The 16,836-nt window shown below is 40.6% G+C and overlaps 1 protein-coding gene across 2 annotated transcripts; it reads left to right on the top strand.

Moving 5' to 3' along the window:
• Window positions 1–12,786: 12,786 nt before the first annotated feature.
• snapc5 (small nuclear RNA activating complex, polypeptide 5) lies at window positions 12,787–16,555 on the top strand. Of its 2 annotated transcripts, none has more exons than XM_057348081.1 (4): window positions 12,787–12,889; window positions 15,084–15,199; window positions 15,289–15,363; window positions 15,617–16,555. In XM_057348081.1, the coding sequence occupies exons 2-4, from the start codon at window positions 15,110–15,112 to the stop codon at window positions 15,794–15,796; spliced, it is 345 nt and encodes a 114-aa protein (XP_057204064.1). In that variant the 5' UTR covers window positions 12,787–12,889; window positions 15,084–15,109; the 3' UTR covers window positions 15,797–16,555. The 2 variants fall into 2 exon arrangements, with proteins under 2 accessions (XP_057204064.1, XP_057204063.1); XM_057348080.1 differs by lacking the exon at window positions 12,787–12,889 and adding an exon at window positions 14,354–14,474.
• Window positions 16,556–16,836: the final 281 nt, after the last annotated feature.

The raw sequence follows: 16,836 nt of genomic DNA on the forward strand, positions 1-16,836 counted from the left end.
CCTTGATCTAGATTTCTACATGTCAAGTAATTAAAAGACAAACCTGCTTGGCCCACCTTTCATATAATAAATCTCTCTTCAGGGGAGGCAGAGCCTCACTTGTCATCATGAAAAAAAACGAATAATGATAACATAAAATAAAATTGAATAAATGAAACCTGTTCTGTGCTATGAATTTGTTTTCTGTATCATTCCAATAATTTGATCATTTTTATAGTCAAAATTGCTGAATTTGCACACTTCCTGCTCAGATAAACGGGAGAAATGCGATGTGCGGCAGCGATGAGGCGGGGCGAGACTCACCTCGGACTGCACTATCACTCACACATGGCTTAAGGCGTGCAATTGGCGCGTGCCTGTTGCTGTTGCTGTCGCTGTCGCTGTCGCTGTCGCTGTCGCTGTCTCTCTGTATGTCGCCAATATAATGTTTGCAGGCCCGTTTATTATACACCCTCACTTTCAACAGTCTGGCTAATATATTTCATGAATGTGTGTGACATAATTAGTCTTGCTAATCGGACATAAAACCGCAGTGAAAAGGCAACAAGGTGAGGCAGACAGTTACCGTTCCGCAACTGAAGGGTACGGAAGCCGCTAGGTGTCACCGCGAAGGGGGCAGATATGAGCCAAACAGTCAGGATGACTTTTACAACAAAGTGACGGAGATTTTCGTGAAGGATAGGCGCATGGACTTCGTTTATAAATAAAGGTAAGACCATAAACGGTTTTCAATAGACAAAAAATAGGACCAGACCAAAAAAAACAATTACATATTTAAAAACTAAATTTTGACCTTAAATAAAAAATTTTTAGTTTTTCCTATTATCCTTTTGTTGGACATACTGTCTGTATTAAAATGATTAAAGCATCAAAACGAAAAGCTTTTAAACAACAATATTTAAATTATTTTTTTATACACCACTCTTTCATTTGTATTGTAATGTATGATTATAATTAACGTTTAGAACACATGAACGGTGCAGAGCAAATGCGCTCTCTCGCCGCTATAAATTTAACATTCTTCCTTAGCCAAATAATTACCTTACCCGTGTGTGTGTGTGTGTGTGTGTGTGTGCGTGCGTGCGTGCGTGCGTGCGTGCGTGCGTGTGTGTGTGTGTGTGTGTGTGTAAAGTATGCTGATGGGTTATAAAACATAAACAGTATTCAATGTGCATGCTGGCAATTGAATAGTGAATAAGCTACTATTTTGGGCTCATATATTTGTAAATCTGACTCTGAAGGAGTAAGTGCCTCACCAGCCATGAACCCCACCGCACGTCACTGTCTCTCTTCTGTGCTGTTCTGGAAGACAAAAAAATAAGTGTTCAATAACGCAAAAGTCAAGACATTAAAAAGTACAGACAGCCTCTTTCAGCAAGGCCAGGGAAAAACAACGAGGTGCTTTAAGCCTGAAGGCCATGATACCTGATCATCAAACCACCGCCAATTAGAGCATTAGGAGAACTCATTTATTTTGCCTATGTTAAAAAAGGTGCTAAACTCTGTGAACCATTCCCTCATACCCTGCTGAAATTTCATCCAGAGCAAGTGCGGCCCCACAGAGTGAGAGACAGAGGGATATTGAGGGGCTGTGCGAGGGAGAGACAGAGAGAGAGAGAATGTGAGACACCAGGGACTTAGCCCCCTGGTGCAGATGCAGGCCAATCCAACAACGTCAAGCACTTTTTTGATTTCACTCACTTTTTACTCTTCTTCTTTATGCACTGCATCCCTGCTCTTATAATAGAATATATACTCCAAGTGAGGTACAAGGTACATAAAACATGTGGACAGAATCCGCAGTCAAAAATAGTCACCCACACAACATTTATTGCATATTACACACAAAACTGGAAAAACTTAGCTCCAATCAGATTACTCGACCGCAATGCAACTTTAAGAGTCAGAGTTCACAGTCCGCCAGGAAACTAGATCGTGTTAAAAAGGATTTGATACCGGATTGACATTATGAGCACTTGAGAACTAATTCCAGGATTTCTGGAAGTTTCTCTAAAACCAAAAAGTTTGTTGTTTCATATCATTGGATAGGTCTGAAGTACTTAATGCCAAGCAAACTTGTGAAATATTTATTCCAATTACAGAATTCCCACAAATAGTATGTAGTATTGTGTAGTATACAGCAGTGTGCAAAAACTGCCTGTGACATATTCAAAAGTAAGATTTTCTGGTCTATTGTCTTGTTCTAAACTATTTTTGATTTATCCCCCCATAAACAAAACAAAATGTGGTTGGTCACATTACCTGTCGTTCAGGTGGTCTCTTCATGTTTAAAGGGGTCATATGACACGGCTAAAACGAATATTTTCGTTTGTTTTAGATGTAATGCAATGTGTATACACGATTTAAGGTTAAAAAAAGCTGTATTTTCCACAAACCGTGCATGTTTGTATCTCCTCTTTGACCCGCCTCTCTGAAACACGCAGATTTTTTACAATGCTCATCGCTCTGAAAAGCAAGGTGTGCTATGATTGGCCAGTTAACCAGTAAGTAGTGATTGGTTGAATACTCCAAGCGTGTAACGGAAATTTAATGCCTCTTACCATAATTGGAACATCAGGTTCAAAAGCAATTGTACTGACAGGTACGCCCACCTTACTTGCGTTTACATTTGGGCGGTCTTAGTCAAGTCATACCATGAACTGATGTAGATTTGTGGAGGTGTGGTTACACGAGGCGTTTCAAGCAGGTCAGGGTGAGCATTCGCTTTTAGATAGAATGCATCTTTTGTTCCGACACTTTAATATTTGCAATTTTATGTGTCTAATACAAGCATGGGCAACTTATAACACAGAAAAACACGTATTCGCGCCATATGACCCCTTTAAGTGGGCAGTTCTTGACCAGTGGACTAGACTTGTCAACAGTCTGGCTAAATATGACTATGTCAATAATACATTCTCTGAATGTTTTCCATTAACATATCATTAACATATAAGCTAATGGAGTCCTCATAATACTACACAGCCTCAACACTTGCACCCGTCAGCATAAACATTGTTCGTTTAGCTAAATAGCCTACTCACATACGAACACAGCTAGCATCTTTTAATATTGGTCTCCCATCTAGTCACAATAACGACCTGGGTGTTTCGTATCAAAGTTCTCTTTAATCTAATTGAGCGTTACTATCAGGTCAAAGTACCACAAGAAGTGCTTTGCAAATGCTCTCGTGGTGCTTTGATGTCATGAGACATTGCATAAAGTCAAGCACCCAAAATCTCCATCAGAAAATGACAGGATATTTCTTAGAAAATAAAGTTTTGAGAAATAGCTACCAAAGATTCTGCAACACATTGCCCTTCCCATCCAGTCTATGTGATGGAAATTATTATGTTTTGTTTACCTGTGCGTTTTTTTAGTATGGGAATATTCCTAAAGCAAGTACACTCGAGTGCCATTTGACGAACAGTGCCATCTGCAGGCAGCAACAAGCTAAGATCCACGTATGGTTCACAACTACAGTTAAATCTTTCATTCTTAAAGCCTTTGTTGTTTTATGAGAAATGCATATTTTGACCTTTAAACAGGAGTAAGGTACACTGGAAAATGCACGAAAACTGAAATGTGTGAGATCCTACACCAGCTTGCATTCAATTTCAATGCAATATAGTATAAAAACTTTTTTAAGTATTGTTTCAATCCATTTTAAAGATGAATACTGTAATACACTTACACCTTACACTTACAGAAATAGTTAGCCAAAATCAAATTAGGTTTATGTATCTACTAGTACTGGAGCACAATGATGATGGTTCCTTTATTGCCCTTTTTGGGGTTTGAACCTCCAGTCTTTGTTTATCCGTCTTTGTAAGATCTTTACACCACATCAAATGAAATACAGCAACATTTTCTGTTTGAACCCAGCTGGGCATGTTGGATTTGCTAGGCCTAAATGTTGGAAACTAAATCAATTCTAAACCTATTGAATGGTAGAAAAGCAACAAATTCCCAATTTATTTCGGTGAGTTATGAGAGTATCCTATATTACCCCAGTGCCCCAAAACTTGAACTTGAGCTCTAAAAACCAACCAGGCCAAACCAAAATACAAGTCACGGCCCTGAAGCAAGAGTCAAAACTGCACACAGTAAAAGGATATTTCATACGACAGCCATCCACAGCCTCCAACAACAACAACTGAACACACAGAGGAAACTCTGCTCCGTCCAGGCAGGGCCTGCTGCTGGAACACAGCATCTGCTTAATCCTGCACCATAATGAGCTCATTTCACAATGTCATTTACAGCTTTTCTTTCTGCCATTACACTCAAACTGAACTCATTTATCTCCAGGGTTACAGTAAAGAAAACAATCAAATAAATCCCATTTTCTTGAGCTTTTGAGCACAGAAAAATAAGAACACATTATAATGAACCTAATCAGCTTGGCTCATGAATACCAAGCAGCTGATGTAATGGTTACCCAGTAGTCCTCGCTGAAAGGCACGCAAGCGGGCACTAGCCATGGTAGATTACCGTTTACCAGCTACAATTTTTCTTTGCACAGCAGCCAAAATTCTTAAAAATATTTAGACTATTTTCCAAAAAGAAGGTGGGTGCTGAAAGTTAAAATGGCAGCTACACCCACTGGGATCCTTTGATTTCTTCCGCAGCAGTAGTTTGTGTGTATCGATTTTGCACGTGTAAAGCAACTTACAGAGCAATACAGAAAAACTGAAAAAACGAAAGCTTGCCAAAACTAACCACAAGCCCGTCTCTTAAAAGCATCTGATCGGAGATAACAACCCAAGACCCGGCACTTAAGTGGGGTTGACAGTATGTCTGAAAGACATGATGCAAGTCCAAGAAAATTGGAGATAAACAGATAACAGTATGCGCTCTCTGCTGGACGCAGCAGGGCGCGGAGGGCAGGAAATAAACCTGTATTTAAGCTGATTACCCACTCGGAGCCCCGGGCCCTCTTAGTAGCTCCACTGCCCGGCCTTTCTACAAGCACTGCTGTTAATTAGAGCGGTGCTCTAGGGGAAAAAGGCTGCCTTGTCAGCCTGGCAAGAGTGTTAGTGATGGCTGGATGGAAGGGGGATATGGAAGGGCTCTTAATTGGGTCTGTATGCTGTATCGGTGGCTGGCCGAGCATTGGTGATGATTGCTGTGAGCAGGTGGCTGTGGTGGCAGCTTCACACAGACAGTCCCGGGCCAGCGTGTCCCTTCTCGTCAAGACCCGGAACGCTGAGCAGACGGCTCTCTCGCTCATTACCCCAACCTGCGCACCCCACGTCGCCTAGCAACGAACCCGTGGCCCCTTCACAACACTTTGTCCTGCAGGCCTAATACCTACCCAGAATTGTAGACCATTCTACTCTTTAAAAGGGCATCAAATGAAAAATGACATATTAACAATGCTAAGGGCCAAAAAATAAACCGTGTCACAGCAGAAAAATGTTCTTTACCACATTGCGTCTGTGATTCTTCATGCAATGGAGCTTTTTTCCAAGAGGTTTGCGTGCCTCCAGACGTGCCAGAACTAGAAGTCATACTCCACGAATCGCGCGATTGAGATCGGTCTGATAACACCTTGTCGAACACATACACAGGAATTGTTAAGATCTGGAAAGCATTCTTGTGAAGTCTGCAGCCGTCTGTTTCTGGCAAAGATCACCATCGGCCGATTACGGTAGATCTTTGAAAAAAAGAGAAAAAATTAAGAACTTACCAACAGAACAACCATTTGGACTTCAAGTACATCTCGATGGGGACAACGTCATGGGACCACGAATGGAGAAAAGCGTAAAACATTTTTTCTTTAATGAAAAGCAACAAAGTAAAAGCACGGCTCTAAATCTCTCCGCATTCAATGCAGAGAGGCAAATGTTGTTTTGACGCAGAGATGACCACATATCATTCCTGCTCTGCCAGGCACATGAACCTAATTTATTTTCCATATTTTTATATTAAATCAATCCATTAGAAAAATCTAAGTCACGGTAGGACCTGGGGGGAGGGGCGATGTGGCATGGGAAGGGTTTGGAGAACAACTGTGGGTAAAGCTGGAGAAAATGTCATGACTGAAAGGAAGTTTGGAAATGAGCTGTAAAAGACTCGAGATCTCATTTGACTTCAGCATGGCTTAGGATTCAGTGGCATCGAGCCCAGGCAGGGAAATAGCAGGAAATGACATAAGCTATTTGTGTGCAGTGCTAAGTTTGTTGAATAGACTTTTAAAACAGACATTTTGCAGATTTTACACCCTGGAGCGTACAATGATACTTTTTACTGTGGCGTTACGTGTTTATATTATAAATGGCATTTGTTAACGTTATCACATTCCATGCATTATTTTTACAGCACTGTATGGATTATAAAATATGTAAGCACTATAACAGTGCGGACAGATTGGACAGAACAAATAATGTAAATTGAATTTCACATTCATTAGCACATGCCATTGGAAATTTATAAACTGTATAACAATTGACTCTTTCTTTCTCTTGACATGTCAGGACTGAAAGTACAAGCTCGGTTTGATTTGTTTTGTTGTCATTGTGGCTTACGCATCTGTGTCACAGGAGTGATTTCGCACGCGGTCTTTAGGGCTTTAAGCGTGGTTGGTAAGCGAGTAAGTGAAATAGAGAGAAATGGTTACAGACATACTTCTCTCCTGAGCTCGATAAAGGTCAGTATTAACTCAGCACCACGACTCTGTTAGGATTAAAGATAATGGAATGATCCAGATTCCTACGGCGTTGAGTTCCCATCTGGATCGGTGTACAGACCCAAACGGACCCACGGTATTACACACTCCACCCTGCTATAAGGGCAACGGACCCGTTGGAATTCCCCCGGCCGATCATTTGTCACGGCTGAGTTTCGCATGGCTGGAATTTCACAGTTTGCGAATGCAGAATATCAGACAAGATGCGTGGTGGTCCTGCAGCTCGGGGCCGCCTGAGAGCCGTGTCGATCAAACTGTGCAGTGCCCCCTTTACACCGTTCGCACACAGCTGTGCGCTCGTCGGGGGTTGCGGTTTGACTGCAGGTGCTAGACCTCAACGTGGAAGTGTGTGTAAATGAACAGTTTTGACGCTGTGTTCACACATTCCCTCGAAGCTAACGCAAACTACCACCTTAGTCCTACCTTAGGGTTACACATGGTCGATGTAGTAACACCTAGAAATACAAACTACAGAACTAACATAGGCCTCTGTTTCTGGCGTGGACTCTTCCTGTGGTTGGCATTCGGCTATAACAACAACAACACTGAATCCAGCAAACCTGTGGAAAGATCCAGGGGTGTGTGTTCATAAATCCACATTTAAAAGTTTTCCTTAGCTACCTCATTTCATTACAAATCACTCAGCATTGTAGAATTTACACCTTACCACTATCCTGCTGATGTGTCTCTGTAGTCCTAACATTAATAATACGCTCTTACATTTGCCAGTTCATGATATTGGCAGTGCTTTAAAGTCCACTAAAACATTACAGAGAAGTTTTTTGTCCAGTCTTGAGTGTGCTCAGAAAGGAGGCCATGACAGTGAGGCATACCGGTCCAGTGAGTGGTAACCCTACAGTGTCTCAATACCAGTCCTCAGTCAGGCCCCCTCCCAAACTGTTTTAGATATCTCCCTATATATAAAAAAACACCTCATTCGACTAACCATTTTTTAATTAGGGAGACATCTGAAACATTCAGCTTATTCGAGTTCATGCAGCACAGGGCAGACCGACCGAAGTGACATCACAACAACATAGCTTTCAAATCACTCTTGCAGTACTGTGGTGGTCAGTGTGGTGTCACTCACCGTCCTGGGAGCGTCACATAAAGTCAAACAAGCCTGTTTTGGGAGGGACGATGAGTTGAATAAGGTGTTCTATTTATCTAAAACATTCTGGGAGGACACCTGCAACTTCAAGGAACGGGTCATTTAAAACAAAAATCTGATATTTAACATGGCTTTTTTTATACAATATGAGAGGTATTTGCAGCTATAATAAAACTGTACCCTATAGTTTCAAAATCACAACAGATTTTAAGCAAATAACAAATGCCTTCACAAGAAACAAACACAGTACATGTATGACACCAACTACCCTCGTAGAACCTTAATGATATTTTTGGAGATTTTGAGAATTCTAAATAAACTCCAGTAATCTCAACAAACTGTACAGTAATTCACTCCAAACTACCACTGTATGGACAGCAGCTGCATAAAAGTGTTCAAAAATGTTCCTATTATGTTTCACAGATAAAATAACATCATACGGTGCATCGAACGACCATATTGCAAAACATTTTTTGGTTTGAATAAAAATCCAACAAAGCAAAGACACATGACCATCACACATTCATCCTTTGACGTTCAAAAAAAACATGTTCATCCAAAAATCTTTCGGCGCACCACGCAGCCGTGCCGAATGCTAAATGGATTCAAAAAACCCCAGACTTCACTGTATTATTGCAGAAACAGAGAGAAGGAAAGAAAACAACGACAAATGAAAACACACTTGGATTTGTGTCTCGGCTCGGGTACCACGCAGTTCTGACATTACCAAGCCATTTAACATAAAGGTGAGCTGCTCTCAAGCATGCAAAGGAAGAGAAATGTCCCTTGACGAATGTGTGATTAATTGCACAGAGAACAAGCCAGAGAACCAGTCTGAGCAGAGCTTGGGGTTACACTCCCCCCAACTTCTATGAAACAGGCCTCCAAGAGCGGGAATGCTACATACGGGTGGTCAATTAGCTTAAAGGTTTCAGCTGACTGGAGGGGCTTTGGAGGTTAGTTTGCTCTCTCTCTTCTCAACCACACCAGATCAACAGCAGTCCAAACACGTACATAAACCGCATGCCGTGATCTGAGGCATTCCCCCGGTTGTAAAATAAAGAAGCTCTCTCCGTTTAGTCCAGCCTAAATCAACAGGCCTTTTTACTGTGGTTGCTGCTCAAAATCTCTCCTCACTGCCAGGATATGACCATGCGCTTTACCCCGTGTCACAGAGCGTTTATTTAGCGTAACAGTTTGTCTGCTGCTATCAGCTGCTCAATGACCCTGATGTACTTCCTGATGTAGTGTAAACTTACGAATTCCCAAATACAACCGATGCATTCTAACATGCCAGTGTAGTTAAAGATTTTAAACTCGCATCGAGAGCAACGGCGAGCTCTCGATTCGCACGTACCCCGTGCGAGAACACAGACCACTCTGTCGACTGAGCCGCATTTCTGTGGTGGTTCTGATGACGGTCTGAGCCTCTTTTATTAATCGTCCCCTTTGATGTCATAATAACCCACTGCAGCAACTCAAAGCAGGTGATTCATTTGGTGTGAAAATCGCAGCGCAAATAAAAAAGCTTACTGTGTAGCCGCACATCCTCACTTTCGGCCTGGCCCGTAAACTATGTTTGTACACCACCGCAGAGGGAACGCAAGGCCACGCTTTTAGAGTAAAAACTGGTACATGGCACTTAAGACTTTGGGAAAAAACAGAACCCCCCTCTCACAGACACGTCAAAATAATCCAAGAATCGGACCAAAAGGAAGCACTATTTTAAGGTTCAAGGGCAGCAAAAAAGTTGCAATCCGTAACTTTTTTGGTTGAAAAGAAAGAAAAATCTGTTATTGTGCATACATAAAAAGTCAGTGTTGAAAACCTTTCCCTTTAACATAACCCAATGCAGAATGAAAAGCTCATAACAATGATTTATAATATGAGCTGTTGAGTGGGATTTCGCAGGAAATGCCAGTTTGACTTCAAACCATGTAAAATCTTTTAAGTAACTTGCAATTTTGTGTTTCAAACAGAGATGGTGCTACAGAGGCAAAAGTAGTTAAAAAGATAGTTACCCTAATATAAAAATTGTCACCATTCTTCACTTTTCATGATGTTTAAAACCTGTATATACCCGTTTCTTCTGTGAAAAACAAAATAATATATGCTGAGAAATGTGTTTTAAGTCCATGGGCACCAGTGTTGTTCTACAGAAAGTATTCGTCAAAATATCTTCCGTGTTCTGCAGAAGAAAGAAAGCCATACAGGTCTGGAATGACATGACGGTGAGTAAATGATGACAGAATTTTCATTTTTGGGTCAGCAATGGGGCCACAGATCGAGTCATTTCAGGACAATTGTGTTCACGTGATTGTATACGTGCATAGAGGTTTTAAATAGAAGTGTATATGGCCGAGATTTCAGATGTGTGCGTGTCTGAATGAATGCGAGTCAATGCGTGTAAGAGGAAGAGTGAACGGATGGGAAAGGTGAAGGTTGAGACAGAGCTTTGAAAACAAAGAGTCTGAAGTCTCCCTACACACACACTTTTCCTTTTCCTTGGAGCACGGGGCTCTTTCCACCATTATGGGCTCAAGGGGTAACATCCTGAACATTATGGTTTTGTTTGCTGGTGCCTTTCATTTATTAAATAGAGTTTGCGGGGGAAATCAGCTAAACAGTGCTTCAGCTATGCTAAACAGCATGTTTCGGTTCTTAAAAATAAACACCTTTTGAATGAGAAAGAAGAAAGGGAATGTTTTGCAAGATTGTTTGACAAGTATGACCACATCTTCTGGCACAGTGTTACCAATCTGACATAAAGAACACTGAAAAGAATATTATTCCCATGTTAAACTGCTAGAGCTTGGGATACCCGCTAACGATCTCTCAATGGTGCAGTTTTTTCTCTCGCTTTCATGGTTCTCTGTCTCTATATCTTGGCGGGTATACATTTCTCTCTATCCCTGACATTTTTCTTTGTTCCCCCGGTTCCTCTTTCCAGCCTCCCCATCACGGTTGCTTCGTGAAAATTGAGTCATAACTTCCTGACTTCACTGTCCAAAGGTCAATCCCGCCGCCTCAAAAATCCTCCTCCCCTCTCCGCGGCCCCTCAAACAGCACGCCCAGCTCTGCATTCCTCAGTCACAGAGCACCTTCAAACGCAGCGGTGGGGCAGCCCAGTGCTGGGCTCGCAGAAACCCCCAAAGTGCTCAATCTCCACAGCTCCCCAGCCAGCTCGAAGAAAGGTATGACTTTGAAAAAATGCAGGCCACCGGCAACCCGGCCCCAGCGATGACAGGGAGAAGCCAACTGGGGGCTCAGCGGGGGCACCGATCGGTATATGCAGCACATTAGCCCCCCAAGCCACGGCCCAGAGTTAAGCCCTCCATGAGACGTCCCTGCACACACACACACATTCGCACGGAAATATCCTACTAGCAAACTCAATCATTAGGTGTCTCTCATGTCTGTGCTTGGAACTGGCAGCTGTATAAGTCCTGCTCCATTTCCCCTCTGACCCCAAAAGACGAGGTAGACAGAAGCACGGTGGGCTCCCCCTGCATCAACGGAGTGATCCAGTTACATCCCTCCGACCACTCTTGCACACACACACTACACAGGCACTAAGCCCTCACTGGGGGTCTGGCCAGGGATGTGACATTAGAGGTGGGGGAGGTTGGCCAGGTTTGTGCTATCAGAGCTCTACACATCTCCTATGACCATCATTCAAGTCTGGTGAACTTAATAAACCCAATGAACTCACACGAGGATGGCAGCACCAGGGTGTCTGCCACAGACACTCAATTGGCTTTCACCTGCCCAGAAGAAAAAGCTTATCTGGGTGTGCCACATCTGCCACGGCAAGTCCGCTGGTGCCAGCAAATCCTGACGTGAGATACATGGAGATCAAAAGCAGAGATTAAAGAGGTGATAAGAATCAGGGCTCTGGCACGAATTATGTTCAAGCGACTTTTCATGAAAGGTTTTTCTGTTATACACACAGAGAGAAGACCGGAGCTAGTCGTCACACTTTTAACAAAGCAATATTTCTATAAGGGTAGTTTGGGAAATACAATTTCATCACAAAAAATTTACTTTTGACAATACACCTTACAGTTAATAAAATACAGGCCTCGTGGAAACAGCCAAATTACAACAGCATCGGCCTCACATTACATGGGCCTACAACACAATCGAGAAGACAGTGCAATGCTTTAATGACAGAATGTTGCCAAGATAAAAATGAACACAGAATTTGAATTAATATTCGGCAAAACGTATTGTTGCAATTATTTCAGTGTTTGGGCACAGTATGCTTGTTTACACACCGTTTTACATTTACCTGTATTATACTTTATCATTATACTATATCAATATCACCCTCACTGTTTTGGGATGAATATGTTTCAATGATAGCAAAATATTAGTTTGATTAAGAAGTAAACATCAAAACATGATAAATCAAAACTGAAATCTTACCTGGATTGTGAAATGAACTTCAAACATATGAAGAGTTTGGTTCCAAAACGAGCTGAGAAAATCATGTTTTTTATTATGTTATCATGTTTTTATTGTGTTTTATTGTGTTACTTAGCTGTGTTTTTTTGTTTTTATGGTTTAAATCAAAAACAAACCAACTGCAGTTTGATTGATATTAATTAAAATTAGTTATCTCATGTTGGAACCAAACTCTTCATATATGCCTCACATACATGCTTCACATTTAAATATTTATGGTACCTTATATATTTACTTCACAATTCACTGAGATCATTAGATAAGACTATTTTATATATTGTACCTACTACATGACGTGAACTTCTTTTTTTAGCGTTTATGGCGGTTGGCAGGCAAACAAACATTTGGTGCACATGACGTGAACTAGTGAGCATTTAGCGCTTTAATCTATTATTTGGCGTGTTATATTCATACAAACAGTCGGGGGGCGACATCGAGCTCTCACGAACAACAAATGAATAGCCGAAGAAAACGGACGCGGTCTTACAAATACGTCATATCCTCTCAGTGCCAAATATGGACAACAGTACAAAGGAAATGTTTTGACAGATCAAACGTTTAACCAAGGATAAACAAAAAACACCCATCATTTTGCTAGTATTACAAAGAGCTCATGAATGGTAAGCATATTAGTTTGTCATTTTAAGGCTTATACTCACAAGGTTAAAAGTTTATTTAAAGTTTGTTTTAAAATAAAATGATTACATAACTAATTTAGAGTGATTTGTGGATGAAACAGACAGGTATGTGTCTCTGACTAGCACGTTCCCTGCAGGATGTCCAGTGGTGTTCACATGCTGTGTATCAGTGTACACAACACATCTGGATGGGTTTAGTCCAAGAATTCTATAAAACAACCTAATAGCCTCTTCTAACATTTGAGGGACCGATTACAAGGTTTTTAGATGTTGTTGACATCAATGAGTTCCATCTGTGATTTCTTTTAATTTCTCCTCTCTGTTGCTAATTTTCCATGTGCATTTTACAGAGGTTTTTATGTGATTTATATCTCAAAAAAGTAGTGCATGGGGAAAGTAGAGTGTCTGTGTATCACACAAGCATTCTTTTAGTCTAATTGGAGTTCACTAATGTAAAATATACACAACAGTGCATAATGTTATGTATTTGAATTAAAAAGACGGTCCTAATACAGAATGTTCTCTAGATGCTGTGATAGCTGCCCACTGCTCCGGGTGTAAGTGTGTTCTCTACTCTCTGGATGGGTTAAATGCAGAGGTCACATTTCGGGTATGGGTCACCATACCTGACAAATAGATCACTTTCTTTCACTTTATCTTTGATCCCCATCTAAGCATCCACAGCTTCTGTACTAACTGACACTTGTTTCATTAGCTCAAGCAGCTGATTAAAAGAACAATGCTCTCTGATACCATACACCCTGACACAGTTAATAATCCAGACAGCCATATCTCAATATTGATGGAGAATGTCAATGTTGCATGTAGTCTTGTGATCCAAAAACTTTTTTGTGTGATTACATTTGTTTACAAATTAGCTTCCTGGTGTTGAAAAAGTGGCACCTACCAGTTCAAACATCTCCATTTGCAGGTGAGGACAGCGCTGGTAATTGGCAAACAGATATGACCTTATCTTGCTCTTTCTTTTTGCTCTGTGTTCTCTACTAAGAATACCTTAAATATCTTAAATGAAATGGCTGACAACACAATAAACCTAAATAAACAGGCTTGGCTTAATAACGTGCTTGGTGAAAGTTTTTTTTCTTGTCATTTATTGTTATGGAAATGATTACACCCATCAGTTTTCTAAAAATTGTGAACCCAGCACATCCTTGTTATACAAAAATCAACACAAATGTTTGTCTAGACAATGGTGTGTGTATGGAAATGTCTGTCCTCAAATTGACCACAGGGAGTCGCTAATGCGCTTACAGCGTAGTGTGTCAAGTTATGGATTGTTAAAAGTGCTATCATACGTTTCTTCTTAATAAAAAAAACCCGTATTGTTTTCGTTAATTCGCACTGAATGATAAAGAAAAGCAACTACAGCTTAGCGGCTCTATGCGCAGTAAAAACTAGCGAAATTACTCACGTGCTCCACGCGCATGCGCTCTTCGGTCCGTGTGACATGTTCCACAACATGCTACAGCTGTGGAGTTGAGAAATTAATAAAGAAATAGTTTCATCGCATTTACGCACGTTTTAAAGAACGTGTAAACCCGATCAAGTAAGTGGAGCACTTTTTAATTATGAGAATAAATGAATGATGCATAACGAAATAAATAGCTTGTGATTGTATGTATTACCGCTAGCCTGTCTGTTATTTGAGTGGCTGTTACAGTAACGTTACATTAGTATATTTAAGATGGGTTCCGAAACACGATATTAACAAGCTAACGTTACGTAAAAATGTCGTAAAGTTACCAGTTGAGATGATGAGACTGTTGAACGTCTGAACAAAGATTGTTTTTGCTATACAACCAATGGATCGATTTATAAGACAAAAAGAAGAATAAAAAGAAGAAGCAGTAGTTGCAGCTGTGTAAACCACAGGAGATCAGGAACATGATGTTACGTTACTCCTGAAAAATCAGACACACCATAAATGTTATGTTTACTAACGTAAACTTTATTATAATAGCTACGATTAGATCCATTGAACATTTAATTTCAGCGTTGTTTATTTGTGTTATGGAATATGAGAGCTTTCAGACAGCTGCAATGTTAAATAGGCCATACGTGTTTGCTTATTGTAGTAAATACATGGAATGTATGCTTTTTGAAAACCTATGAGGTCATAGTAATTGCAGTCTTCTTGTTATGGTCTTGTGTACAGTAATGCTGTAGACACACTCATCAACTATGCTGAGTCGCCTTCAGGAACTCAAAAAGGAAGAGGAGACTCTTCTCAAAATAAAACTCATGCTGCAAGATCAGCTCAACAGACTTAAGGTAACGATTTGTGCATTGTTTGAATCAAGCAAGGGTGTGAGTTATGGATTTGATTTGATTGAACTGACTGATGTTGCTTGTGTTGTCAGTTTGAGGAGGGAACCCTGAAGTCAATGATCAGTGCTCAGTCTGAGGAGACCCCAAATGAAGCCCCTGCACCTGAGGTAAATAAACATACTTTATCTTGAAAGGGCATGAAACGCTAAAACTACCTACAGGTTGTATATCATTGACACATTTTGTTCATATTAAGAAAAAATTCAGTACTTTCTTCTATCCTGGCCCAATATGCAGAGACAACAAATGATGCATTTGCATTTGTTGCTTTAGCTTTTATTTAAAGCGATGAGAGGTCCTTTTGATCTCTTGACATTTGACAAAAAATGACATTGTTGATTTGTGTTTTGTTGTGCACAGGTGGAAATAAACCTAGATGACGAGACTGAGATCAACCAGACCAAACTAGCATTGGGTGCTCCTACTGACTATGACATGGAAGAAGAGGAGGAGGAGGAGGAGGAGGATGACGACGATGATGATGCAGATGATGACCTCGATATGGTGCTAGAAGATGAGGAGGAAGATGATAACTACTGACTGTACCTGCAAAGAGAACATTAGCATTTAGTCCTGTGTTTAGGTCTGTGATTTACAGACAGTTGGCATGCTGAAAGATAAGAGACTGCAGTTGTCTCTTTCTGTGTTTTAGATTGGTGTTGCTTTAGATAAACAGTTGGTTTAGCCATATATAGATAAAAATGTGTGTAGCACAAATACAATTCCTCTTCTTACTGTGCTGTTGGCCAAGCCTGCACTGTCACATTAAAACAGGTAAATTGAAGAATTGCACCAATCACATTTCATGGTGATTAACATGTGGTACTGTATTATTTAGACTAAATTTGATATTGTGTTGTTTTGCTTTTAGATTGATTTCATTATGATCGATAAGCTGATAATAAGTGTTCAGGTTGTAAACCTGCGGAAGTGTTTTTCTATTTAGAAAAGTGAATGTGTGGAATACGTTGTATGCATGGGCATGACAATTGTTCTTGCTGAGCCAATATTATACATTTTTTGTACTTCATGTGAAGCATTGTTAATGTACAGAGAGTCCCTATGTTTTCTTAGAGATTTCATAAACATTTGTTCTGCAATGTTCTGCTCAGTGTAAATAAATTGGAATAGCATTTGAAAATATTTCACTGAGTGATGCAACTGGACATTTTTCTTGAAAATCTGTAGTTGGTTTTTTTAGATGAACTGTACTTTGCCTTGATGTAAATGTGTTATGTGTGAGTGACATTTTTACATGATCCTTTAGCAGGTACGTGGTAATAAAGATGAATGCGATGATCAGATAGCCCTTCAGCATTTTTTGTGTTGGCCAACATTATTGATATAATACGGCACAGTTCTGTAACAACAGATTTTTACCCCTCCCAACCATGGCCTGAACCTGCAATGCAGTAAAATGCTACCAGCCGTTCAGCACTTTCCAAATAGCCCATCAACAATGTGCATAGTACACTTAACAAAAAGCAGGGCTAGTTTTGGAGAAAGCAGGGGTCATGTATACCCCTAACAATGACAGAAAAGTTGTGCACACAGTGTTGTGGCGTTCCTGCCTGTTTATA

The sequence above is a fragment of the Triplophysa rosa genome, linkage group LG12 (assembly GCF_024868665.1).
Source record: "Triplophysa rosa linkage group LG12, Trosa_1v2, whole genome shotgun sequence".
Lineage (NCBI taxonomy): Eukaryota > Metazoa > Chordata > Actinopteri > Cypriniformes > Nemacheilidae > Triplophysa > Triplophysa rosa.

What these genes read in the sequence shown, in the direction of transcription:
- snapc5 (XM_057348081.1), top strand. Translation starts at nt 15,110, where the DNA reads ATGCTGAGTCGCCTTCAGGAACTCAAAAAGGAAGAGGAGACTCTTCTC. An exon ending in ATCAGCTCAACAGACTTAAG is followed by an intron (nt 15,200 to 15,288) that starts GTAACGATTTGT and finishes TTGTGTTGTCAG; the next exon opens with TTTGAGGAGGGAACCCTGAA. An exon ending in ATGAAGCCCCTGCACCTGAG is followed by an intron (nt 15,364 to 15,616) that starts GTAAATAAACAT and finishes TGTTGTGCACAG; the next exon opens with GTGGAAATAAACCTAGATGA.